At 44.4% G+C, this 26,483-nt stretch overlaps 1 protein-coding gene across 1 annotated transcript in view; it reads left to right on the forward strand.

Moving 5' to 3' along the window:
• cmc1 (C-x(9)-C motif containing 1) overlaps nucleotides 1–24,722 on the forward strand; it is a 113,211-nt gene extending 88,489 nt beyond the window's left edge. The window contains exons 3-4 of the mRNA XM_072509350.1: nucleotides 4,824–4,914; nucleotides 24,247–24,722. Coding sequence (XP_072365451.1) covers nucleotides 4,824–4,914; nucleotides 24,247–24,367 — 212 coding nt within the window. The 3' untranslated portion in view covers nucleotides 24,368–24,722. The remainder of the gene's footprint in view (nucleotides 1–4,823; nucleotides 4,915–24,246) is intronic.
• Nucleotides 24,723–26,483: the final 1,761 nt, after the last annotated feature.

Here is a 26,483-nt window from a genome sequence, read left to right on the forward strand (position 1 = left end):
CTTATAGGATATCTTATACAGATTACTGAGAGGTCTAGACAGAGTGGACGTGGAGAGGATGTTTCCACTCGTAGGAAAAACTACAACCTGAGAGCACAGCCTCAGACTGAAGGTACGATCCTTTAAAACAGAGATGAGGAAGAATTTATTGAGCCAGAGGATGGTGAATCTACGGAACTCATTGCCGCAGAAGGCTGTGAAGGCCAAGTCATTGCATGTCTTTAAGACAGAGATAGATAGGTTCTTGATTAATATGGGGGCTCAGGGGTTATGGGGAGAAGGCAGAAGAATGGGGATGAGAAAATATCAGCCATGATTGAATGGCGGAGCAGACTCGATGGGCCAAGTGGCCTAATTCTGCTCCAATGTCTTATGGTCTTATGGATTACCAGGTGCTCCACCCATCCATTGCTGGTAAATTGACAGCAGTGGTGAGAAGAGACCTTATGTGGTACTTTAAGTGGTACCATGGTTCTCTGGGTGGGAGTATGCAGTTGCTGGCAGAATGCCATTGCGACAGAAAGACAAAGGGCACTCCACCCCCATGCTCCCTCACAATGTTTAGGTCTCCCCCCCCCCCACACTTCCTATACCCCCCTCCTGCAGGCCCCAGAAAACATGGTCCAAAGTTTGCAGTGTTCGCTGTAAGAGGAATGCATAAAATCATTATTCAATTTGAATTCATTAATAAACTCACTATTGCTGAAAATATATAATTTTGTCAGTGTTTTTCTTCTTGCACTCATCAGGGCATTTTGCAAGAATACAAATCCAAGGGAGACAAATTTATACTGTATCAGAAGAGAGTGCTGATTAATTGGCAAGTGGACTCTGGTCAGTAGATGTATTACCATGGAGAATGCACCAGTTGAACAGGGCCGTGCATGAGGGATATGCTGTTTGATATGGTTCACCAGTCTTTGGGATGTGCCGCCTATATACCTAGCATCGTATTGTCAAAGTTTTTAATCTTGCACTCATCAGGACAATTTACAAAACCCACAACACAAAGTTCAACATTAGATGTGATCCCACGATTGGACAAAATTTGTTAAATATTCATCATTGTGCTAAGAATTACGCTGACAACCAATTTAAGATTGTCAGTCGGGCTCACAATGTGGCGCTTTTGAGTGTATTGGAAGCTACGTACATTAATACACAGGGCTCTGTTCTTTGCAGACAGAAAGAATATGTGCACACATTGTGCCTGTTTCAACTAAACAAAATATGTGACAGCCATTTGCTGGTTCATTCCTCAGGACAAGGCCTTGACTAATCACAGTCAGACTGCCTGGTTTAATTTTAAACAATGCTTGGCAGTTAACTGTCCCTCACTAACTGGTCCGAATATAAAGAACAGCGGAGTATGAGTGAAAGATTAATCAGGAGAAGGAAATTCAAGTACAAGAGAAAGCTAGCTAGGAATGCAAAAACAGATAGCAAGAGTTTCTATAGGTATCTAAACAGGAAAAAGTAAGTAAAGTGAGTGCTGACCTCTGGAGAGTGAGAATGGGAAGTTAATTGTAGATATCCAAGAAATGGTGGATGTAATGAACAGATATTTTTCTTCTGTCTTCACTGTAGAAGATACAAGAAACATTTCAGTATTAGCTGTAAATTGAGAGTTGGAGAGGAGAGAGGAACTTGGTAAAATTACAATCACTAGGGAAGTAATACTGAGCAAACCGATGAGCTGGGGGCTGTCAGGTCTCCTTTCATCCTCAGGTCTCACCCAGCATACTCTTTTCACTCTCACCAGCCCACCTGTCTTCAGACCGTTAAGGATGCCAGCAGCCCAGTCTAACAACCTCAAGAAGAAGTATGTTCCTAAATTCAACCATCTTTTCCCCATCCGGGCCCATCACCTGCAAAAACCCATGCCCCATTAAGACATCTACCCACCATCCTTGGAGCCTTTATCCATCCCCTTCCAGTAAATGATGTGGTATTCCAATGACACTTGTTTGTGAACTTTTCATGCAGGATTTTCAGTGTGCAAATTCCCTCCCCTCAGTCTTCCTTCTGCCTTCTATTGTTTGTCGTCTTCTTCCACCTCCTTGCCCCTCTGCTGCCGGCAATAGGAGTTGGGTCCAGTGGGAAAAATGAGTTTGGGGTGGGGGCCATGGAGGAGATAAAGAAACGAGAAAGATGTAAGGGTCTAGTGCAGGGGGAGCCGTAGAAGGTATTTGGCTGGGAGATGGGAGGGAAATGGCAGATGATTGAATAATCTTAATAACAAAGAAGTCCACAAGCTCCTCACACTTATTGGAACTAAAATTGGAGGAGATGATAGAGATGTTTAAGAATATGGTTTATATTAGGGAGAAAAAGCTGGGGTTATCTTTGTATTCCTGGACGAAAATGGAACAATGAAGTAGAATAGTTTTGGTTGACAAGCAAGGCCCAATCGTACTTTAATGGCCTAGAGAATGAAGGGCTAAACCAGTTGTCCGCCACACCCATTCAAGTCTCCAACTTTTAAACTTATAGGAGTGGAGATGAAGGCTGAACCTAGAGGAATGGTGAGAATGAGTAATAATTTCAACAGGAAATAGGGCATCAAAGGTGGAGGTGAGGGTATTTTTGAGCAGATCAGTAGCTGCAGAAATGTTGTGTTGGATAAAGAGCCAAAAGGATAAAGAGCCAAAACCTATGGGATTTTGAAAATTTAAGTTGTAAGTGAATTGTTTATTAATAGTCGCCCATCAAAAACATTGGCTTGTTTGGGCAAAAGATATTGGGCGGGATTCTCCGGTCTCGTCCATGGCAGGATCCGTCATGAGCGAGAATGGAAAACTTGGCGTTCCAGCCAAAACTCCATTCGCTCAGCGGCACTGGAAAATCCCAGCTGCAGCCGAGGATGGAAGGTTTCAGCCATTAAATGTGCTCAGGGCTTCTGTCCCTGTTTTATCACAGGATAAATTCAGCAACCTTCTGCATTGTGTTGAAAAGAAAAAGCATTTGCAATAAGAATGTTTACATAATTGGAAACAGAGTTAATGGGGCTATTACCATTTGTAGTAGGTAAACCGAGTAATATTTCAGTATGCAACTGTACATTAATTTTGAATTCCTTAATTTGGTATTTCAGAGCTAATCACATTCTATTTTACAGGTTTAGCATTCTGAACTGAAAAGTAACTTGGGCAGGCAACCTCATTTTAAGTCCAGTGTTCTCTAAGCACTTGGATATTTCTGTTTTAAGTGCGCCTTTTGTGCCCCTAAAAATTTCAACTAAATCATGGCAGAATGTTTAATTTTACTTCTCCTTTCAAGAATAGGAGACTAACCTGAGCAGCAAGATTGTTTTAGTCCCTTTTAAGAATTTCCATTGCAAAAAGTCAGCTGTAGAAATTGCTTGTTGGAATTAGTGCAGTAGCTTGTTTCACTGCGAATGAAAATTACTTTATTTATTAGATTGAAGAATTTGCCAACAAACTTTCAGATCTTTCTTGAATGGCTACTGCAGTTATTTGCAATACAAGTTCCAGAATTTTAAAATAGTTATTGGGGGTAGGCAGGAATGCGGGACTAAAGTTACAACCAGGTCAGCCATGATCTTATTGATTGGCAGAGCAGGGACCAAGTGGCTTCCTCCTGCTCTTCGTTTGGTCGTATGTAAAATGTTAGGCCGTTCATAATCCATTTAAATAGCCTTGGTAAAGGGCCATCTGGACTCGAAACGTTAGCTCGTTTCTCTCCTTACAGCTGCCAGACCTGCTGAGATTTTCCAGCACTTTCCCTTTTGATATTTAAATAGCTTGATTGATAAAGGTAGAAGATGAAAAGGAATTCTTGAAATAGGTACGGTTATGTTAACTGTAATCCAGGGAGGTAGATAAAATCCCATTTGAGACGATCCCATCAATTTTTGCTACTTTGGTGCCTGCACAATGATTTATTCAATGAGAGAATTAAGAACTCTAAAGTTATGTGATGCACAGAACATTGCTACAATATCTAGTTCCTATGAGTAATTTGGATTAATAATTTATTTGACACAACAGTTCCAAGGTGAATGTTTTTGTTTTATTCTGGGCTGTTATGAGGATTTGATTAGTATAATGCTGAGTGGGTATTGCCATGTTGATGGCTGTCACTACTCAGAATTTAAAGAATAGTACTTTATCGTCTTGAATTTCATGTTACTTTTCTTTCTTGTACTGCTTCCCATTGTTTATTTCCTCTTTTTTTTTTTTTCTTTCACCATTTCCTTTCTTAATTTTCTCCCTTATCTGGCCATATGGCAATAGAGGTTATAACGTCATTTGAGTGATGCTGTGTAGTATGGGTAGATTCTAGTTTCATTACTTTGAAGCAGCTAAGTCTCAGCACCAACAAATGACAGATAATAGCACACTGTTAAAGTGCATTGAGTTACTGCCCTAGTAACCACTATTACAGCTATCTAACACTTTGGTGAAGTTCTTTCAAACCACAGTCTCCAGGTAATGTTGTATTGTTTGTTGGTGCTGAATGAAGACTGATAGTAATATATCTGTATGTATGTTCTTAATTGACCAAATGCTGTTGTAAAATAGCTAAACCAAACAGGTGCTTTCCTTGAATTAGTTATTGCTCCAAATCAGGACTTATTCCCTTCTGGGTTAGTTTAGATGGTGAAGAACTACACCATGACATAATTTGACTGGATTTCAATCTTTTATCAGTCATTTGATCAATCAACCTCTTTAAGGGATCCAACCATATCACAATGTGTGTCTGTGTAAGGTTAACACCTTCATTTATGTCTTTGGTAATATTCACAAGAACGAATGCATTAATAATATTTGGTTGACTGAATTCTTGTGTCATTACAGCCTTTACTAAATGCTGCCAGGAAGAGGGCCTTTTAATGGTTGTAAAATGCAGAAAAGAAAATGCTGCACTGAAGGAATGTCTTACTTACTAGTGAGTATTATACAACACCATGAAGATCAATGTTAAACAATATATCGAGCCCTGCATCAATGTGAGTTCCCACCATAGCCAGTATATATGTTGCATTTCGTGCACTTGCATCCAAGTCTGTATTGCTCTTTAAATTCTGCATTATATTCTGGGGAAAACAGTCAAGGAAATATAATGAAGTATTAAGAAAAGGATGTAGACCAGGTAGACAGGAGATATGCAGAAGATAGGGACCCAGCGCAGTTGGAAAAGAGTAAGGAACTACAGGCGAGCTTTGACCGACTACCAGGAAGGCGATACGCCAATTGAGGCGAGGCAGTTCACGAGCATGGAGAGAAGGCAGGCCTTATGTTGGCGGGTCAGCTCCGTAGAGAGGCTGCGGCAAGGGAAATTGTCCAGGTGCGGGACAGGGCAGGGAAGTTGGGGTAGCTCCAGATCAGATTAACAAGGTCTTTAAGGAATTCTATGAGAGGTCGTACAGGTCAGAGCCACCTGGGGAAGACCGGGAGATGCTGGAATTTCTAGATGGGCTGGAGTACCCGAGGCTAGGGGAGGGGGGACAGGGCTACATTAGAGGGGGTGATAATGGAGCAGGAGATAAAAGATGCGATTGGGAGGATGCAGTCGGGGAAGGTGGCAGGGCCGGATGGGTTCCTGGTGGAATATAATTTAAAAATGCAAAAATAAGCTGGGACCGCTGATGGTGGGGATGTTTGAGGAGGCGATAGGGAAGGGGGTGTTACCACAAACTTTGGGGCAGGCATCGATTTTCCTGTTACTTAAGAATGATAAGGATCTGACGGAGTGTGGGTCGTATAGGCCCATATCACTTTTAAACATGGATGCAAAGATATTGGCGAAGGTACTGGCAGGTAGGCTGAGGAGTGCCTCCTGAAGGTGATAGCTGAAGATCAGATGGGGTTTGTGAGAGGGTGGCAGCTCTTTTCGAACATTAGGAGGGTATTGAACGTGGTTATGGTACCGGCAGAGGAGAAGGAAACAGAAGTGGTTGTGGCATTGGCTGAGAAAGCGTTTGACCGGGTTGAATGGGGGTACTTGATGGCAGTTCTAGAGCTGTTTGGAATTGGATCCAGGTTTGTGTACTGGATAAAGCTATTATATAAGGAGCCGAGGGCCAGCATCCCACTTTACGACCCCAAGGGAATCATAAAGCTGGTGCAGTTCAGCTCCTGCAGGAGAACATAGTCTCCCAAACGGAGAACTCCATCCAGGATAGGACACTGATGCATGAATCATTAGCTTGAGAAACCATTCCTCCAGACTGAGTTTATTTCAAATTGAAATGAATCCAGATAGCCTGTGTCATGATATGCAACCAATGAACGCTCAGAATAGGACACAACCAATGGGCAGTCAGGACACTCAGAGGTGGCATCACCACAAACACCGCATGACATTCGCAACACTATAAAAGGGGTGAGGCACTCGCACCCTGCCTCTTTCCACAGACAGACATCTGGAGAGTTAGACAGGGTTGATCAGCAACATCACACCCCACCACCTGGCTTAGAGCAAGCTGATACAGTTAGACTGAGTTACTACAGTTAGATTAGCAGAGAGTTCTCATTTGAGAACTGTGTTAATAGTTCAATAAACACGTTGAACTCATTTCAGAGTCTGGAGCATCCTTTAGTTAAGACTGCATCAAGTAGAAGCTTGTGTTATCCGAAGCAGGATAACACAACAGCCTACATTCTGGAGTTGATATTGGGTGCAATGTAGCCTGCAGAATACAGTATGATCTGGAGTATCACTAACTGGATGTATATCAAATAATCCCTGGAGTTGAGAGGCAGTTACACTTTTCAGTGACTGCACTGAGTTCCACTCTAGAAGTCACTCTTCTTGTGATGATATCAGGAAGTATCAGTTTCTTCAAAAATAAGCTTTCTTCAAAACAAAGTTGCAGAATAGAACTTTACTAAGAACCTTGCAAACTAATTTGATTTCAGGATTGATAAATCAGAAATCCTAAGATCTGGACAATTGCATCTCTTCATTCCGCTGGATACGAATGCAACAGAAGCACGTGCAGCCTCCAAAGTTAGAAAGGTTCCTTAGCCTGCTAAACGTCAGATGCTAAAGAGCATCCCAGCCCCAGTAATTTCAGATCTTCACACTCATCTGTTCAACTTATACTTTACATATTCCCAGAAGAGAGTGCCAAAGATCCAGAAGAATCCCAGCGTTACCCAGAAAGAGGTCTGCATTCTCCAAAGAGATCTTTAGGACCCAGCAGGTCTTTCCCCAATGAGAACCGGCCAAAGAGCTCTCCCCTCAGTTGATCTCTGCTTTAGAGACAAAATGGATCAAATTTGGCCATCTTCTTTGAAAACCAGATTGTCCCCTTCTCCACTGGCAAATGTTGCTGTTACCAACTTAGTCAGTATTTTTCCCTCGAATTCAACAATGCTTTGCAGAATCTGGCATGAAGCAACCACAAAAATGCGGTCGACTCTCGGCTGTCCTCTGAAAAAGCCTAGCAAGCCCTCAGTTGTATTAAACTGCAACAGAAAGTCAAATAAGAATTAGGCTTGATAGACCACATGACATCAACCTAGGCTCTGGAAATTCACACGGCAAACCCTGCCCGGAAGCCCCAGCAAATTCCTCCTCATTGCATCTGGGGATGCTTTAAAATTAGGAGACTTTTCCACAGTCTCGCGAGGCACAGCCTGACCTAGTCAGACTCATAGTGGAAAGTATTATTCTAATATCCCAGACACCTCCATCATCATCCCTTTGTTATGTCCTCTCCCATCAGCAGGACAGACTCATCAGAGCTGGTAACACAATGATAAACATTTGGAATGGAGCAGTCCTGGGAGCTCTCAACATTGACTCTGGACCCCATAAAATTTCATGGCTACCTGTCAAAGATGGGAAAGGAAATCTCTTGCTGACTACCACTGATTTCCCTCCCTCAGCATATGAATCATGCCCTTTCATGTTGAGCGCCATTTAGAAGAAGGACTGATGGGTGGCACAGTGGTTAGCACTGGGACTGCGCCGCTGAGGACCCGGGTTTGAATTCTGGCCCTGGGTCACTGTCCGTGTGGAGTTTGCACATTCTCCCCATGTCTGCGTGGGTTTCACCCTCACAACCCAAAGATGTGCAGGTTAGGTGGATTGGCCACGCTAAATTGCTCCTTAATTGGGAAAAACAAATTATTGGGTAATCTAAATTTTTTAAAAAAGGACTGAGGGTCGCAAGGATACAGAATGTACTTTGGATGGGTCTACATTGTCTATCACCAAGAGTGGTTTAGTAGCACCATTGCTGACCTAATTGGCAAGTTAGCAGGGCATATTTGCCAGACTGGGCCTGGGGCACAACAGAGGGGGAAAAAACCTTATCAGATTATCTGTGGCCATCATCAGCAGCAGCAGAATATATTTTCCCATTTATCTGTAACCTTACGATTTAACATATCCCTCACATCTACCATTGCCACCAAGCCAAGGGACCAGCCTTGGTTCAAGGAGGCATAGGCAGCACCAGGCATACCTAAATAAAATGAGGTACCCTCATACCAATTTAGTGAAGCTACAACACAGGACTACGTGTATGTTAAACACCAGAAAAGTAGCATGTTATTGACAGAGCACAGAGACCCCATAATGGATCAGATCAAAGTCTCCAGTCCTTCCACATCCAGTCAAATAAGCAACTAATGGGAAGAAAAGGTGCTCCATGGACATTCCCATCCTCAGTTATGGGGAAGCTCAGTATGTCAATGTAAAAGATAAGGCTGAAGCGTTTGCAAACATTTTCATGTGTAAGTGCCTCTCGAGGTCCCCACACCCACAGATGCCAATCTTTAGCCAATTTGAGTCACTCCACATAATATCAGGAAATGGCTAAGCATAGTGGATGCAGCAAAAGCTATGCGCCTCAACATCTTGGCTGTAGTGCTGAAGACGTGTGCTCAAGGATTAGCTGCGTCTTTCACCAAGTTGTTTCAATACAGCTACAACATCCAACCAACAAAGTGGAAAATTACTGAGGTATGTTCTGTCCACCAAAAGGAGGAGTAATCAAATCTACTTGCTGTCCCATCAGTCTATTCTCACCCATCAGCAAAATGATGGAAGATGTTGACAGTGCTATGAAGCAACACTTACACAATAATAACCTGCTCACTGATGAAGTTTGGGGTCTGCCAGACCTCAATTACATTGGTCCAACTACAGACAAAAAAGTTGAATTCCCGAGATGAGGGTGACTGCCCTTGACATCAAAGCATTTGACCAAATGTAGCATCAAGAAACCAAGTAAAATTTAAGTCAGTAAGAATCAGGGGGAAAACTATCCACTGGCTGGAGTTATAACTAACACAGGATAGATGGATGGTTGGAGGCCAATCATCTTGGTTTCTAGACATCACTGGAGGAGTCCCTGGGAGTAGCATCCAAAGCCCAACCATCTTCAGCAGCTTCATCAATGAATTCCCTTCATCATAACATCAGAAGTGGAAATGTTCAGTGATGATTGCAGGGTGTTCAGTTCCATTTGCAATTCCTTCGATAATAGTGAAGTCCTTGTCCACCTACAATAAGAAGTGGGAAACATTCAGGCTTGGACAAGTAAGTGGCAAGTAATAAGTGTGCCACACCAACTCTTAACAAGGGATAATCTAACTAAACCCTCTTGAGACTCAACGGCATTACCATTGCTAAATCATCAACATAACGGGAGTTACCATTGACTAGAAATTCCCCCCCCCACACACACACACACACACACACATCAGAAGCTGTTAATTCTTTGTGAGCTGCTAACCTCATGGACAGGATTTTTAAGGTGGTGGGATTTCCTGCACTGCCACCAAAAACGATCATGATGATATTCTCCCCCACTCCAGCAGGCTGCCCCAATGCCAGCCAATGCTCTGCGAAGCATTAATTGGCCAGGTGTGAGTGTCCTGCCTTATCTGGGGAGGAAATCCTGTCTGTAAGACCCACTAGCCGATCTGACTGGCAGCCTTCTGGCCCCAGCAGTGCCACCGGGACTTGTGATCACTATTAGGGCAGCATGCAGCCCCTGATAAAGAACCAGGAACTAGATGACAGGTAGGTTGGGACCAGAAGAGGAAATGGGGCAGTTGAGAGGTGAGGAGGATAAGTCAGGGCAATGGGGTTAGTTGCATAGGCCAGATGGGTAAGGGGCACTCAGGTGAGAGTTGCACAGGGGACGGTGGAGCTCTCTTTGGAGGGGGAAATGGGGATGTCTGGCCTGTGATCAGAAAAGGAGGCTCCATGAAGAAGGCACACCACCCCTTTCCCATCCAAGACCCATGCAGGCTAACATGCTGGGTTTCCCACGCATTGATTGCCGTTCTCCTTCTGGCAGCCACAAAGCTGAGGCCAGGTGCGAAGTGGCCCTTAAGTGACCGGGTCAGGGCGGGAGGGTGTGATGTGGGAAAGGCACCCATAGAATTTTATGGGGCTCCTTGCCTAAAAACATGCCCATAGGAGATCATAAAGTTCTGCCCCATGACTCCCCAAATCCTGTTCATTATCTACAAGGCACAAGTCAGGAGTATAACAGAATAGTCTCCACTTGGCTGGATGAGTGCAGCTCCAACAACACTCAAAAAGCTTGACACCACCCAGGACAAAGCAGCCCGCTTTATTGGCACCCCACCTACCACCTTGCTCACAGCGCCAGTTGATGGATCTCTGTGTCTATTCGGAAGCCTGGATATCCGTTATCCCTTCTCAGTTCCCAAATAACAGAGGTCAAGTCTGTGCTTTTTGGCAAAGTCCACTTGAACTTTATTTGTCAGCTGTGCCACTGGTAAGCTTATTTTAAATACAACATTTAGGAAGTTCTGACTCGCCCTGCAGCAAGCTAGTCAGATTAATTATCTTTAGCGAATACAGTACAGTTGAGTTTTCATTCGATTACAGATCGTGGTAATTCTTCAAATCATAATACACAGGATAACATAACTAAGTGATTTAAACAAAAGAAAGATGGCGATTAGCAAGCAGCAAAGAAATAGGTTTCAGAAATATGGATAGGGTGATTCCGGAATGAGCCTTTCCATCTCGGTAAGTGATTCTGAAGGAGATTATTATCTTCAGGTCTGGCCTTCTTTTTACTTCTGATTGGCTTTAACTAATTTATAATTCACTCACTTCGGCCAAACTGTCTGTCTATCAATTTAAGAGATATATGTATTTAAATATATTGGTGCCAATTTCTCATTCCATCGCTTCCCAATTTAATTAGAAAAACACAGTTTTCGTTGAGAAATTATCAGCCCTAGACTGGCTGTTACTATAAAAACGGGACTACTTGTACTGGACAGCCGCCCAGTTTTTAACCATACAATGGGGCCTATTAGCTAGTTGACGTCACTGGCCTTGCAGTCTCAAGCAACTTGCAAAATATACCTAAAAATTAAAGAGTATTATCTGGATTAAGCCTTAGTGGATTCCCAGCTATTGTTGCACGGAAGTAATGCTTAATATGATTATAGTTAATTATTCTTAATGAGTTCTCAATTAAACCTCTCTCATCTTCCCTTACTGTCATGGTTATAGCTGATTAGAAAAGTCAATTTCTATCACACCTATCAACATTCACTCCCTCTACTATTGGCACACAGTGGCAGCAGTGCATGATCTACAAGATGCACTGCAGCAACTCACCAAAATGACAGCACTTTCCAAAACAATGAACCTTAGCAATGAGAATAAGGACAGCAGGTGCACCTGCAAATTCCCCACCGAGTCATACACCAACCTGGAAATATATCATCATTCCTTCACTGCCTACTGCCGTTGCAGCAAAATAACAACTATAAATATAAACTCAATCTCCAGATGGTATTCTGGGAAACCTGGCAACCATACTTGCCATTCTGCAACAGCCAACATGTTATTGGCTGGGGAAATGTGCTTGAGCAAATAGGCTAACAAATGTTGGTGAGCTGTGTTAGAGGGCAGAGGCCAAAGCAGATGTGGGGAGATAGTCAGATCATAATATCGGGAACTGAAGACTGGCACCCACTCTTAGTAGCCCACTCAGCTTAAATCCCTCACCCCCTGGGAAGGAGACCTCCTCAGGAAAGGGAGAGACGGCGACTATTTGGTTGGACCTACCTCTGGTACCTGATGCAACTGAGCCACAGAGATTAAGAACAAATGCATTGCTTCAATCCATAAACCTCCATTGTTTCCAATGCAAGAACTGAAATCTTCATGCGTCAAATTGTCACTTAGTGTCCAAAGGTCTGTCGGTTAGGTTGTGGGATGGGGCAGTAGAGTTGGCCGAGGTAGAATGCTCTTTTGGAGGATCAGTGCAAACTCAATGGGCTGAATGGCCTCCTGCACTAGAGATTCTATGAATGTCGTCCAACCATAAGCTTGGTATTATTAAAATGAAAAATGGAATCACAAGATAAGCATGGATGTAAACACTTGAAATTTTAATTTAAGTACAAGATTTGAGGGCTTTGATGTAAAGTTTAGCTAAAGCCGGGCTTAGTTCAGAGTCTCTTCTCTTTGCAAACTATGAGGGACCTAAGTGCATTGAGTTTGGTTAACTCAGTTCAGTTTCCAGGAGACATCCCTCTTTACTAAACTCATTGACCTGCGGCTAGTTTGGATCTTCAGAATTAAGGTGGTGTGTAGCAGCAAACTCCTTCTGAATTAAATCTAGTACTTTAATCTGAGCAGGCCAAAGTCATCTATTTTGTATGATGGCAATGTCTGATGATGTATTTTTGAGTCGCAGCTCACCTGTTGTAGGACTTTATTTTTGAAACATAATTGCTTTAAAAATAAGCTTTCCTCCTGAACAGTGAAGCACCCCATTGATCGTTTCCAGTTTTGTACATATCTGTCACATTTCCTGTCACACCACAATGTCATTTTCATTTCATGCACCAGACTTATTGAGAATAACTGCTGAAATATGGCCACCCACGTACTGTAGATAAAAAATGGATGAGATTGTACAGAGTACTTTAAATACAAATTATTGCATCAAAGATGGACTTTCCCCCTACCTGTCAAGTTTTTGCTGGATTCAAATTCATGCCCCACATGTGAAGGGACTGTTCTTTTCGAGGGACACACCCAGTCCTCATGAAGGATGGATTTGATAATATCAGTCTTTCTTCTCATAACGATTGGAAAATAAATTGAAGAATAATTTCACTTTATATCAAAAATCTAAAATAATAAATATAACATTCATGGAGTATTTTTTCCTTTATTTCCCTCGCATGGTAAACAAAGATCTGTACAAGGGTACTCCGGCAATTCCCTAAGTGTGAGAAAGGACATGTGTCTTCCCTTCTTATCTAACCTTGCTGAGATAGATGATCATTACTGATGTGTTGGTTGTTCTGGATCACATACAGGTCACCAACACTTGAAATAGTGCAACACTATTTTATTGAATCAATAACTGTTTAAACATACTTAGACTGTGGGTTAATACAATACTAGCTTTAACGAAAGACCTCTGCCTTGTCCTAACCAGTCGATGCACTCAGCACATGGTGAATGTCTGTGTTGCAGGCTGTGAGCTCTGTCCTCCTAGCTAGCTGCAACTGGAATGAGCGGGAACTCTGATGCTCCCTGTCTTTATAGTGCGTGGGCTCTCACTGGTGATTGGCTGCGGTGTTGTGTATGTTGATTGGTCCCACTGTGTGTCCATCAGTGTTTGTCTGCACCATGATATACTGGTGTCTATTATGACATCCCCCCTTTTATAAAAATGTATCTGTGTGGCAATAAATAGTGTATAGTGCATGTTCCTGACTACGTGTGTGCGAAATATTTACAGGACTATGTACATAAAAACTAAGCTATTTACATGGGAAGGTGCCTGGTGCAGAAAAAAAAACTGTGTGTCACAAGAATAACGCGATGCACACTATATACAAACCACTTGAACGATTAAACGGAAGAACAGAACAAATCAGAAAGTCCATAAGTCCACAAAGTTCACAAATTACATCTCTGAGGTGGGCGACGAATTCTGGTTGACCGCCTCAAGGGTGGGCCGGGAGCCGCCGGCTGAGGAGCGGGCTGGACTGCGTCAGAGTGAGGAGGATGCAGAGTGACCGGAATCTCTGCATAGTCCAGGTCAGGGTCAACAGGAGGGCATGGCAATGATGGAGGATCACGTAGCCAGTGCGGAACGAGACGAAGGGCACATCGATTGCGGATCAGAATGGAGCCATCCGGTAGACGAACTAGGAACGAGCGGGGAGCCACCTGCCGAAGAACCACAGCGGTTGCAAACCCGCCACCATCCGGAAGATGAATGCGGACATTGTCACCTGGAGCCAGAGCAGGGAGATCAGCTGCACGGGGGTCATGAGCCGCCTTATGCTGTGCACGAGACAGTTGCATTCGTTGAAGGACCGGAACGTGGTCGAGGTCTGGGACATGAATGGACGGCACAGTCGTCCTCAGGGTGCGGCCCATGAGCAGCTGGGCTGGCGACAGGCCACTGGACAGTGGGGCCGAGCGATAGGCCAGCATGGCGAGGTAGAAATCGGATCCAGCATCGGCAGCCTTGCAGAGGAGCCGTTTGACTATGTGGACGCCCTTCTCCACTTTGCCATTGGATTGGGGGTACAGGGGACTGGATGTCACATGCACAAAGTTGGACCTCCTGGCAAAGTTGGACCATTCCTGGTTTGCGAAGCAGGGGCCATTGTCTGACATCACAGTGAGTGGGATGCCGTGTCGAGCAAAGGTGTCCTTACAGGCACGGATGACTGCAGGCGATGTGATGTCGTGTAAATGTACCACCTCCGGGTAGTTTGAAAAGTAGTCTACAATCAGGACATAGTCCCTGCTCAGCGCGTGGAACAGGTCAATGCCGACCTTGGACCAAGGGGACGTGATCAACTCATGGGGCTGTAGGGTCTCATGTGGTTGGGCCGGCTGGAAGCACTGGCAAGTGGGGCAGTTGAGCACTGTGTTGGCGATGTCGCCATTGATGCCGGGTCACTACACTGCCTCTTGGGCCCGTCGGCGGCACTTCTCCACGCCAAGCTGGCCCTCGTGTAGCTGTTCCAAGACGAGCTGGCACATGCTGTGCGGGATGACAATGCAGTCCAGTTTCAGGAGAACACCATCGACTACTGCCAGATCATCTCTGATGTTGTAGAACTGCGGGCATTGGCCCTTGAGCCACCCGTCTGTTAGATGGCGCATGACACGCTGTAGCAAAGGGTCAGCCACCGTCTCGCAGTGAATTTGGACGAGGCGTTCAACCGTGGCAGGTAGATTAGAGGCCACATGGGCGTCAACCTGGCAGACGCATCCCGCTGGGTCACACTGCCCTGAAGAGAACGTCGGCAATGATTAGGTCTTTGCCCGGGGTGTATACCAGCTTGAAGTCGTATCGCCGCAGCTTGAGCAGAATGCGCTGGACGCGAGGCATCATGTCGTTCAAATCTTTCTGTATTATATTGACCAGCGGGCGATGGTCGGTCTCGACGGTGAATTGGGGAAGGCCGTACACATAATCATGAAACTTGACGACACCGGTCAACAGGCCCAGGCACTCCTTTTCTATCTGCGCGTAGCGCTGTTCCGTGGGGGTCATGGCGCGTGATGCATATGCAACGGGGGCCCATGATGAGGCCTCATCGCGTTGCAGGATTGGCTGGCATCAGTCAAAATTTTTGTCTCTTTCGCTGGATCAAAAAAGGCTAAGACCGGGACAGTGGTGAGTTTGATTTTGAGTTCTCTCCATTTCCGCTCGTGGGCAGGAAGCCATTGGAAGTCTGTCGTCTTCCTGACCAGGTTCCTGAGAGCCGTGGTATGAGGCGAGGTTAGGAATGAACTTCCCTCGGAAGTTGACCATGCCCAGAAATCGGAGGACCGCCTTCTTGTCCTCTCCGTTTTCATGGCTGTGATAGCAGCCACCTTGTCCGCATCCGGCCGCACACCCAACTGGGAGATGTGGTCCCCTAGGAACTTAAGTTCCGTCTGACCAAAGGTGCATTTGGCTCTGTTGAGGCATAGGCCCTGCTCCCGTATGCGTTTGAACACGCGCTGGAGGCGACTGACATGCCCCTGCGGGGTGGTGGACCAAATGATTATGTCGTCGACATAGACGTGAACACCTTCAATGCCTTCCATTATTTGTTCCATGATCCTGTGGAACACTTCTGAAGCCGATATGATCCCAAACGGCATCGTGTTGTAACAATATCTGTCAAAGGGGGTGTTAAAGGAACACAGTTTCCTGCTGGATTTGTCGAGCTGGATTTGCTAGAATCCTTTCGAGGCGTCAGGTTTGGTGAAGAGCTTGGCGCGAGCCATCTCGCATGTGATCTCTTCGCGCTTGGGAATTGGATGATGCTCCCTCATGATATTGCGATTCAGATCATTGGGATCAATGCAAATTCTCAGCTCGCCGGAAGGCTTTTTTACGCATACCATGAAACTGACCCAGTCGGTTGGTCCCGTAACTCTTGAGATCACTCCTTGGTCTTGAAGGTCCTACAGCTGCTGCTTGAGGTGGTCCTTGAGGGGTGCTGGGACTCTGTGAGGTGCATGCACCGCAGGCGTGGCGTTCTGTTTGAGTAGGATGTTGTAAGTATATGGGAGCGTGCCCATGCCTTCGAAGATGTCGCGGTGCTGGTCGATGATGGTGTCGAGTTGTGCCCTGAAATCAGCGTCCTGGAAGGCAGGCGTGTCATCAGGAGAGAGAGAGTGAACTCTTTGAACGAGGTTCAACAGCTTGCACGCCTGTGCGCCAAGCAGGGAGTCCTTCGAGGAGCCCACAATCTCGAAAGGAAGGATGGCTTTCCGTGACTTGTGCGTCACTTCAAGTTGGCACGAGCCGGTAGCAGGAATGATGTTGCCATTGTAGTCCAATAGCTGGCAGGCCGATGGAAGGATGGCTGGTTTGACACAAAGGCTTTGGAAAGCAGACCACGCCATGAGATTGGCGGAGGCACCAGTGTCCAGGCGGAATCGTATTTGGGATCGGTTGACTGTCAGGGTGGCACACCACTCATCGTCTGGATCGATGGGCAGCACGGTAGCATAGTGGTTAGCACAATTGCTTCATAGCTCCAGGATCCCAGGTTCGATTCCCGGTTTGGGTCACTGTCTGTGCGGATTCTGTACCTTCTCCCGTGTGTGCGTAGGTTTCCTCCTCGTGCTCCGGTTTCCTCCCACAGTCCAAAGATATGCCGGTTAGGTGGATTGGCCATGCTAAATTGCCCTTAGTGTCCAAAATTGCCCTTAGTGTTGCGTGGAGTTACTGGGTTATGGGGATAGGGTGGGGGTTTGGGCTTGGGTGAGTACTCTGTCCAAGAGCCGGTGCAGACTCGATGGGCCGAATGGCCTCCTTCTGCACTGTAAATTCTGTGAAAATTCTGTGATGCTGTATACCGACAGCAGCTGGTGTCTTTGCTTCGGGGACAGCCTGTTTTTCGTTACAACACCAACTTGAAAAGGCGCCTTCGGGTCCTCGGTGTCACTGCTGTGTGGGAGGTCCGCATCGGACTCGGTGACCGTGGGTTGAATTGCCTGAACATTCCTGCGAGGCTGGCTGAAGCGATGGGAGTTGGCAGGCTGAGCTGCTCGACATAAGGCAGCATAGTGGCCAAGTCTTCCACATTGTAGACATTGTCGAGATTTTGCGGGGCATTGCCGCTTTAAATGGGCGGAGCCACAGTTGCCGCACGTCGTGACATCAGTACGTTCGCTGCGCCACCGCGCATGTGCGGTCGTGCGTGATGCGCGCCTGCGCATGACGTTCCTCAACGTCGCCGTCCCCTCGTTTGGTGCGTACAAGCGCAAAATGGCCACCCTCATCCAGGCTGAGGCCCTGGGGGTGCTCAATCACCGCCTCGTGGGGACCTTGCCGCACCGTTTCAGCCGCTTGTATATGGGAATACTGACTCGTGGCGTTTTCATGTAAGATACAGGTCTCGATGGCGGTCGCTAGGGTGAGTTGCTTTACTTTGAGGAGCTGCTGATGTAGGGGGTCCGACTGAACACCGAAAACGATCTGGTCGCGTATCATGGAGTCGGTGGTGGGCCCGTAGCTGTAAGATTGCATAAGGATGCGGAGGTGCGTGAGAAAGGATTGGAAAGGTTCATCCTTACCCTGCAAACGCTGCTGGAACACGTAGCGTTCAAAACTTTCATTCACCTCTATGCTGCCGTGGGTGTCAAAGGAGGACCGTCTTGAACTTCGTCTTATCTTCATCATCTGCGAAGGTAAGAAAATGTGGATGGCATGGTCCCCGGCCGTGGAGAGGAGAAGAGCAATCTTTCTGGTGTCCGAGACGCCCTCACTGTCAGTGGCTTCAAGGAATAGCTGGAAGCGCTGTTTGAAAATCTTCCAGTTGGCCCCGAGGTTGCCAGCGATGCGGAGCGGCGGCGGGCTGATGTTGTCCATGCTGCAGGATGACGGAATGCTGGCGGAAGGCAGATCACGTGCAGGTAGGTCTAAGAAGTGCCAGTATCCCACCACACCAAGTATCATGATGTGTTGGGTGTTCTGGATCACATACAGGGCACCAACACTTGAAATAGTGCAATACTATTTTATTGAATCATTAACTGTTTAACATACTTAGACTGTGGGTTAATACGATACTAGCATTAACTAAAGATCTCTGCCTTGTCCTAACCAGTCGATGCACTCAGCACATGGTGAATGTCTGTGTTACAGGCTGTGAGCTCTGTCCTCCTAGCTAGCTGCAACTCGAATGAGCGGGAACTCTGATGCCCCCTGTCTTTATAGTGTGTGCTGTCACTGGTGATTGGCTGCGGTGTTGTGTATGTTGATTGGTCCCACTGTGTGTCCATCAGTGTGTGTCTGCACCATGATATACTGGTGTATATTATGACAATTACTGGGTTTCAAATGCTGCAACCTGATCCGGAATCCATCGTAATCGAGCTGTGATATTTCTAATGTTGACTAACATGAATATGCGAGTCATTGAAATATTAATTTAAAATTCTATCAATTAAAAATTGTAATTTACTTGGGTGTAGAGTGTGGAAATTTTCCTGATAGTGAGAGTTCTGATTTGGGGGGGGCAATTTTAGCAATTAAAAATTTCAGTTCTACTTAACTGTACTAGAATTTTCCCAGAATTTGGCTGTATACACATACCCACTGCCACTGTGAGAACTGTTCACTAAGGGATTAGTTTACATTAGTCAGCTCAGAAATTTATTTCAGTTGTCAAATATAGCAATACAGATTAGCAGTGAGAAGAGTAAACAATTTGGCCTGGATTTTGCCTGAGAGATAATGGTGAGGCTATCTGTACTGACCAATAATAGGCAGTAATTTGGACAGCAATTTCCAGCACCCACAAATGCAGTTAAATGTGGAAATCCAGAAGTATCTGTCCTAGTTGCCCTGATCCTCCATAAACTATTCTATCACAGTATTTCACCAAGAGAGTTATCATTGAAACACGCAAAGACCATGAAGTTGTACATACTGAACATGGCAGATAAAGTTAAAGCTTGTCTATTCAAGTGTCAATGAATGTTTAATAGTCTGGATAATTTTAATTACTGCCAAAACAAAACATGTTCTCCGGAACTGAAAATTAGCTTTTACATCTGTGGAGTCTCACTCCTTCAGATTTTAATTGTTGTTTGAAATATAAAATATTTTTTAAATGTTATTATCTCTTAATCCCTACTTTTTTACACCTCTATTTTGCTTTCTCTACATGACTTCATTGAACTAAATATTCTAACTTTCATTTCCTAATTCTGCATGCTACTGTAAAGATTCTTCAATCTGATTAGTTGACAGGGCACATCATTCCTTGCCCGTTCACATGGCTTCCAAGACCCCCATAGCCGGTGCCAGACTGTTAAAGTTCTTTTTCTGACAAAATAAATAGGTGGCACGGTAGCACAGTTGTTAGCACTGTTGCTTCACAGTGCCAGGGGCCCAGGTTCAATTCCTGGCTTAGTCACTGTCTGTGCGGAATCAGCACTTTCCTCCCGTGTCTGCATGGGTTTCCTCCGGTGTTCCAGTTTCCTCCCATAAGTCCCGAAAGACGTCCTGTTAGGTGAATTGGACATTCTGAATTCTCCCTCCGTGTACCCGAACAAGCGTCGGACCGGCGACTAGGAATTTTCACAGTAACTTAATTGCAGTGTTAATGTAAGCCTACATGTGACACTAATAAAGGTTATTATAAGGACAGCATGGTGGCACAGTGGTTAGCACTGCTGCATTACAGCTCCAGGGTCCCGGGTTCAATTCCAGTCTCGGGTGATTGTGGAGTTTGCACTTTCTCCCTGTGTCTGCATGGGTTTCCTCCGGATGCTCTGGTTTCCTTCCACAAGCCCAAAGATGTGCAGGTTAGGTGGATCGGCCATGTTAAATTGCCCCTTAGTGTCAAAAATAAAGTTAAATGGGGTTACTGGGTTACGGGATAGGGTGGAGGTGTGCACTTAAGTAGGGTGCCCTTTCCAAGGGCCAGTGCAGACTTGATGGGCCGAATGACCTCCTCCTGCACAGTAGGGATCCTATGATTCTATGAAATAAATATTTGAAACACAGAAAGATCAGAATAATGTTCCCCATTAGGATTTTGTTCTTCACTAACAAAGATTATTTTGCCACTTTTTTTCCCCACATTTACTTTATGCTGCTGTTTTACTTAATATATATCCTGCTGAATACATATTTATATGTATTCAGTCAAGCAGCCTCATGGTTAAAAATATTGAATTTGTAAGTCCTGGGAAGTTCTGAAATTTTATGTGAAGATTTTTAAAGATAAAAGGTGTGAGAAATGAAACAGCTTTAAGACTTGTAAAAAGGTTAACCAGGTGTGAGACATTAAATAGAAAATGTATGAAATTACTATTGTCTGCAAATGGCCAGAAAAGAGTAACTTTCACTTTGCGTACAGAACTGAGCGAAGGAGTCTTGCATGTACCAAAACAAATGTCGAGTGTGATGCAACTTTGATATGGTGTGAAACCAGACTTTATTTTTCTCTTAGTCTGGTCAAACCTCTGTTTCTATCAAAATCAGATATTTATATTTACAACCAGTCCTTATTTTTGCAAAAAAAATATCTTTTCATCATACGCTGAATTCTCTGCATCCTGTTGCCAGCATTGAGAATTGCGATCGGGCGGAGAATAGCACGGAAGTGAAAACTCGAGATTTGCTCCCGGCGCCGAATCCGTCGCTGGCGCTGGCGGGGTGAGCGAAGTTTACATCCTGCGCCGATGGGGTCATGCAAAACCATTGATTGCATGGATTTACCAGGTTGGACACTTCATGCTCCACCCCTCCATGCTGCTCCACCACTCTCGGGCAGAAGTGAATAAGCAGGGATAGGGCTATTGAGGGGAGGAGGGGGTGCGAGAGGCTAAAGGAATCCTCAAATATTGTTGCAATTGCTGGGGCTGGTCGCCTGGGCTGGAGGGAGTAGCAGGGAACGATTTGGGTGTCAAGTCCATGGACTCGGGATGTCCCCCCTGGGATCGGGGTGGCCTGGTTCAGATATCTATTGCTGCAGAATGTGATTTAAACGCGCCCCTTTGGTGCTACTTAGAGGTTCATGCTGATTCATACTGCTGAGTGCTCACTGTGTCCTGAAAATGTTCAGAGAGCCTCTGGTGATGTGAGAATCCGCCCAGGCTGTCCTTTTGGAAACCCTCATACCCAAGTGAGTGAGGCTAAGCTCAATCGTTGAGCCACCAGGTGTTGGCTCAGAAATGCAGCACCACTCAGAGGAAGGAAGGGAATAGCAGTGCTCGCCCCAACCAAAAGACACCTGGACCATGGCCTTTGGAACCCCCCAGGCACACTGCCCCTCTCAGGGCAGAGGCCTCACTAGTGACCCCCACTCGGGATCACCGGCTGTCTCCTCCTGTCGAGGCTGGCAGCAATCTCTGCCTCTGCCACCTCCTCCCAGTCACTTTTCGGAAGGGCGGGATTGAGTGTGCGGCCCACAAGATGTGCTGTTGGGTTTTGGACATACTGAATTCTCCCTCCGTGTACCCGAACAGGCGCCGAAATGTGACGATTGGGATGGCGGGAGGGAGGGGGAGCAGGTATTCTCTAAGTAATCATCATTGGATTCTTTTGCGCTTATTCGGGTTCCAGAGGTTATACCACCCGCTTGGCTGGAAATTGCTTCCAATTCAGTCCGGCAGAGTGCGCCCCCAACAAAAGTTTTGCAAATCTCCTATTTAAATACCAATTTAATTAGACTGTAAATGAAGATCAAAGTTGACTGCCATATAATATCTTGTTTGATCAAATTTTCTTAAAATAGCTTCTACATTCGGAGAATGCTGAGTTAAGGTATTGAAAAGTGATCAGTAATTTTAACACTTGCCTTACATGGGGATGGTTTTTTTTAACCAGTTTATTTTATTTCCTGTTCAAACACAGTAAGCAGAAATGTTAATTACACATTGACTTTATGCAAGTAGTGTAGACCATAATTTTTGAAAATTCAGTAATTGTTTTTGTTAGTTCTGTCACTCATCCAAAGAGGAAAGGCAATATTCTCCTCATACAACTCATGATTTAGAAAATCTTTCAGCACATTTTAAATTTAATCATGGCATGATGACTGCTTAAAAAGACAGACATTTTAGAAACTTGGGCCGGAATTTACCGGCTGATCACGTCAGCGGCGCACCCCCATCTCGGGTTTCCTGGCGAAAAGGGGTGCACTCAATGGAAAATCCCATTGTCAACGACGGGACCCAAAGATCCCGCTAGCGGGCTGCCTCTGCCGCTGAAAAGCACCGGGTTACGCAGAAATTCCCACCCTTGATCTTTCACCAGTCCAAGTCCATTTTCACTTCAACCTAAATATGGTATGATCTACCGGGTAAATCCCATGGGACTCACCATTAAAATGTACACACTTTTTCACTTTGTGAAGTATTAAAAATGTGTGTAACATTGTAAAATACAAATATGGATATTATGAATAAAGAAGTGCAATATAATGGGCTACATTTTGGTGCAGCAGGGTATGTAATGGTGCCAGCCATCAATTCTACTTGCCCATGGACATTTGTATCTTGACTGAAATTTGCTTGGAACATTGGAAGTGAGCTAATAACAACAATAAAAGCATCTGGGACCTGAGAGAACATGGAACACAATCTCCTTAACCAATCACATTAAAGGCTAGAGAAAGAAGGGGCGCAAGGACTGAGAAAGATGTGTAAACTAGAATAGGTGAATTCAATGTTAAATCAAGAAAAATAAAGAGGAGGAAGGAAAGGTGGGAGAACATTTTTAAAGTTAAATTAATATTTTTTTTGTCTTCAACAATTAAGCACGAAGGATTGAGAATTCGTACTTATAATAGTTCATTTTCAATGCCATAGAGGTTGAATGGCAGTGATTAACATTTACAGCGCAATTAAAATGGTACTTACACTTGAAATGGCAAGAGTTAATTTACTGTGGCGAGTTTAGTTTACCTATTGCTCTATCGCAGCCACTTTGTGCAATTTAATGCATGTCCATGTTGAGGCAGAAAGCAAGATGCTGTTTTCAGAGGCTAACAATGTATCGGTGCAACCCGGACAGCGATTATTTGATATCCGATTTAACCACATTTAAAGTATCTAAATTGCATTGAAAAACAGCTGTACTGTTTACTCATAAATAACGGAAAAGTTCCATTAGCTTCATCCTATTTTGAAATCAAAATCTGGGCCATTATTTGTGCATGTAAGGCACAACGCTGAGTCCAAATACAGGTGCTAATGATACGTGTTTATAACTAATTTGCAGGAATTCAGATGTAATATGCCTTGATATTTAAACGCCCATTTATTGCCATAGTGTGTTACATCCATTCAGGATATAGCATATCCGTACAATAGCATATACCTCTGAGTGTCATAAATGTTTGATTTTAATTAACATACACACATGTAAACTGTTAAAAGGAAAATACATTTCCTAACATTTTGACTACTGGATTCTGATACAGCAGAATCTTATCCTCTTTTCCACAGTCAGATTGCTGGTATTCTTAGTTTTGAAGGTTAGTGTTTGACCATTGGTGACCAATCTACCTCTATGGCACTGAATGAACAATTACAAGTGTGAATTCTCAAATGTCTGCTAATTTCCAAAGTACCTGGAAAACGTTATTTTTAATAAAATAGAAAAACATTTTTGGTGCTGCCTGGAGACAATAAAGTGCTTGTAAAAAGGTAATTCTTGTTCACGGTATGTTTCAAATGTTTTATTTTGGTTTATTTTTCCATTATATTTTACTACAAATTAGTGTTGTGCTAAATTAATGTTGTTTGTCTTGTTCTTTTAAGTTATAAAGATTCAGCATTATATGAAGAATGTAAACAGGAATATCTGAAGGAGAGGGAAGAATTCCGTCAAACTGGCATTCCTTCTAAGAAAAGACAGCAGAAAGTACCAAGCAGCATGTAGCCGAGTGCCTGTTCAAGAAAGGAGAACTGACAGAGGGAACATATACATGAAACCTGGTAATCGTGAAATGAAGAATGAGTCGTCATGTTTGAGAAACACAATTTACAAATCTCATTTAATTGCTGCATTAAACCAGATTGATCTTTTATACATTTTGTTAATTGTGGAATTGAACCTATTATCGGTGCTTTTTCAGATTTTATAGAGTGAGAGTCTCACATTTGTTTTGTTTGTTGCATGCAGGATCCCTCGATTATAGATTTAGGCATGTGATTCTGCCAGTTAAATGTCTGAATATGTTAATCAGTGGATTATCCAACTATGCTGCAGAATAAAGTAAATCTTTATTGATCCATTTATTGAACAAAAAACTGCTTTATTTTAACTTTTTGACGCAGGTATATTTAGTTACTGAGATTTTTTTCTTACCTTGAATTAAGTTGGGAATTGATATCATGGTAACATTGTGAACAGAAGGTTGATGTTGAGAATCTTCTGGCTACAGCTGCTGAATTGATTGCTGTGCTTTGGAAAACTCATCTTGGCAGTACAGTTTTCAATTTTGTCCACAATGGAAATTATATGATTCCTTGAATTAACCAAACATTGGTCACCGCTTGCATGAAAGTCAGGTGGTAAATGGACTTGTACCATATGATTATCAAAGTCCAACTTGAGGTGCTGTTTAACGCAGTCCTTGCTAGGACTGTAATTTGTTTCCTTGGCCATAATAAGAGCACCTGAAAATTATTACGAACTCTCTCTGACATAAATTCGATCTTGAACAGATAACCCAGTCTAATGTTGAATTGTATTTGCTTTACAAATCTAATGGGTATTTGGGTGAGAATAAAATGTTACCACTGTGTATGCCAGCTTGGGTTAAAGGCAGGTTACTGTGGTAGATCTCAAATTGCCTGACAAAAATAAAAGACTAACACAATAAGCCCTAAAGCAAAACATGGGTTGTTGTGCAGCCATAAAGTTACATTATCCACCAGCAGAGAGAGGCACACACATGTTTCCTGAGGTAAGTTAATATAAATGATGTTGGGTGTACCTCTGGCGAAACTTGAATATAGATACTGGACGCGATTCTGGAGCAGCGGACCTCCGCTGGCAGCGGGATCCTCTGTCCCGGCAACAGGCAAATGTGGACACCCCAAGCCATCGGGAAATCTGCAAGCAGTGGCTGGCAATCCCCTCCTAGGTACATAGAATCCCTGTAGTACAGAGGGAGACCATTCGGCTCATCGAGTCTGCACTGGCGCTTGGACAGAGCACTCTATTTTAGCTCACGCCTCCACCCTATCCCCGTAACCCAGTAACCCCACCTAACCTTCTTGACACTAAGTTGCAATTTAGCATGGTCAATCCACCAAATCTGCACATCCTTGGCCTGTGGTAGGAAACCAGGGCACCTGGAGGAAACCCACGTAAACACGAGGAGAAAGTGCAAACTCCACACAGTCACCCAAGGGCGGGATTGAACCTGGTCCCTGGAGCTGTGAGGCAGCAGTGCTAACCACTGTGCCGCACGAAGGCAAGACTTTTTGAAAACCTTTACAGACACCCAGCCACTGAACACTGCCCAACAAGGTAAGCAGTTAATAAGTTATTTTGGTGGTAATTTCTACCAAATAATTTGAAGGTATCTCTCAACCACAGCATCAGTCCAGATTGGCATCATCATGCTCGGTTAGGTGACAGCTATGCCCACTGGGAACAATGACAAGTAGCAGGCCGAAGAATTACAAAACAGGTATCTCATGCTCCTGGATTTTCCTATTATGAAACAGGACCTCAACATTCATTGAGTTCACTGCAGAAAGGCTGGCATTAACTTCACTAAATGCAATGACACAAACTCCCAACTCCTTCACGGTTCATCATGACAGGTGATGATGCCCGCCAGTCTTTCCTCCTTGGTGACCCTAGGCACCAGTTTGCCACCTGGTCCTCTTATAACAACACTCCATCTACTAGCCCGTCACACTTCTCTTTCAGTAAGGACATCTGCAATTCCCCTAACACATGCCACCTATCCTGCACAGACCCAAAGCACTTGACCATTGCAATATCCTCACCCCCTGCACCACCTCCACATGCCTCACTG

The sequence above is a fragment of the Scyliorhinus torazame genome, chromosome 6 (assembly GCF_047496885.1).
Source record: "Scyliorhinus torazame isolate Kashiwa2021f chromosome 6, sScyTor2.1, whole genome shotgun sequence".
Classification (NCBI taxonomy): domain Eukaryota; kingdom Metazoa; phylum Chordata; class Chondrichthyes; order Carcharhiniformes; family Scyliorhinidae; genus Scyliorhinus; species Scyliorhinus torazame.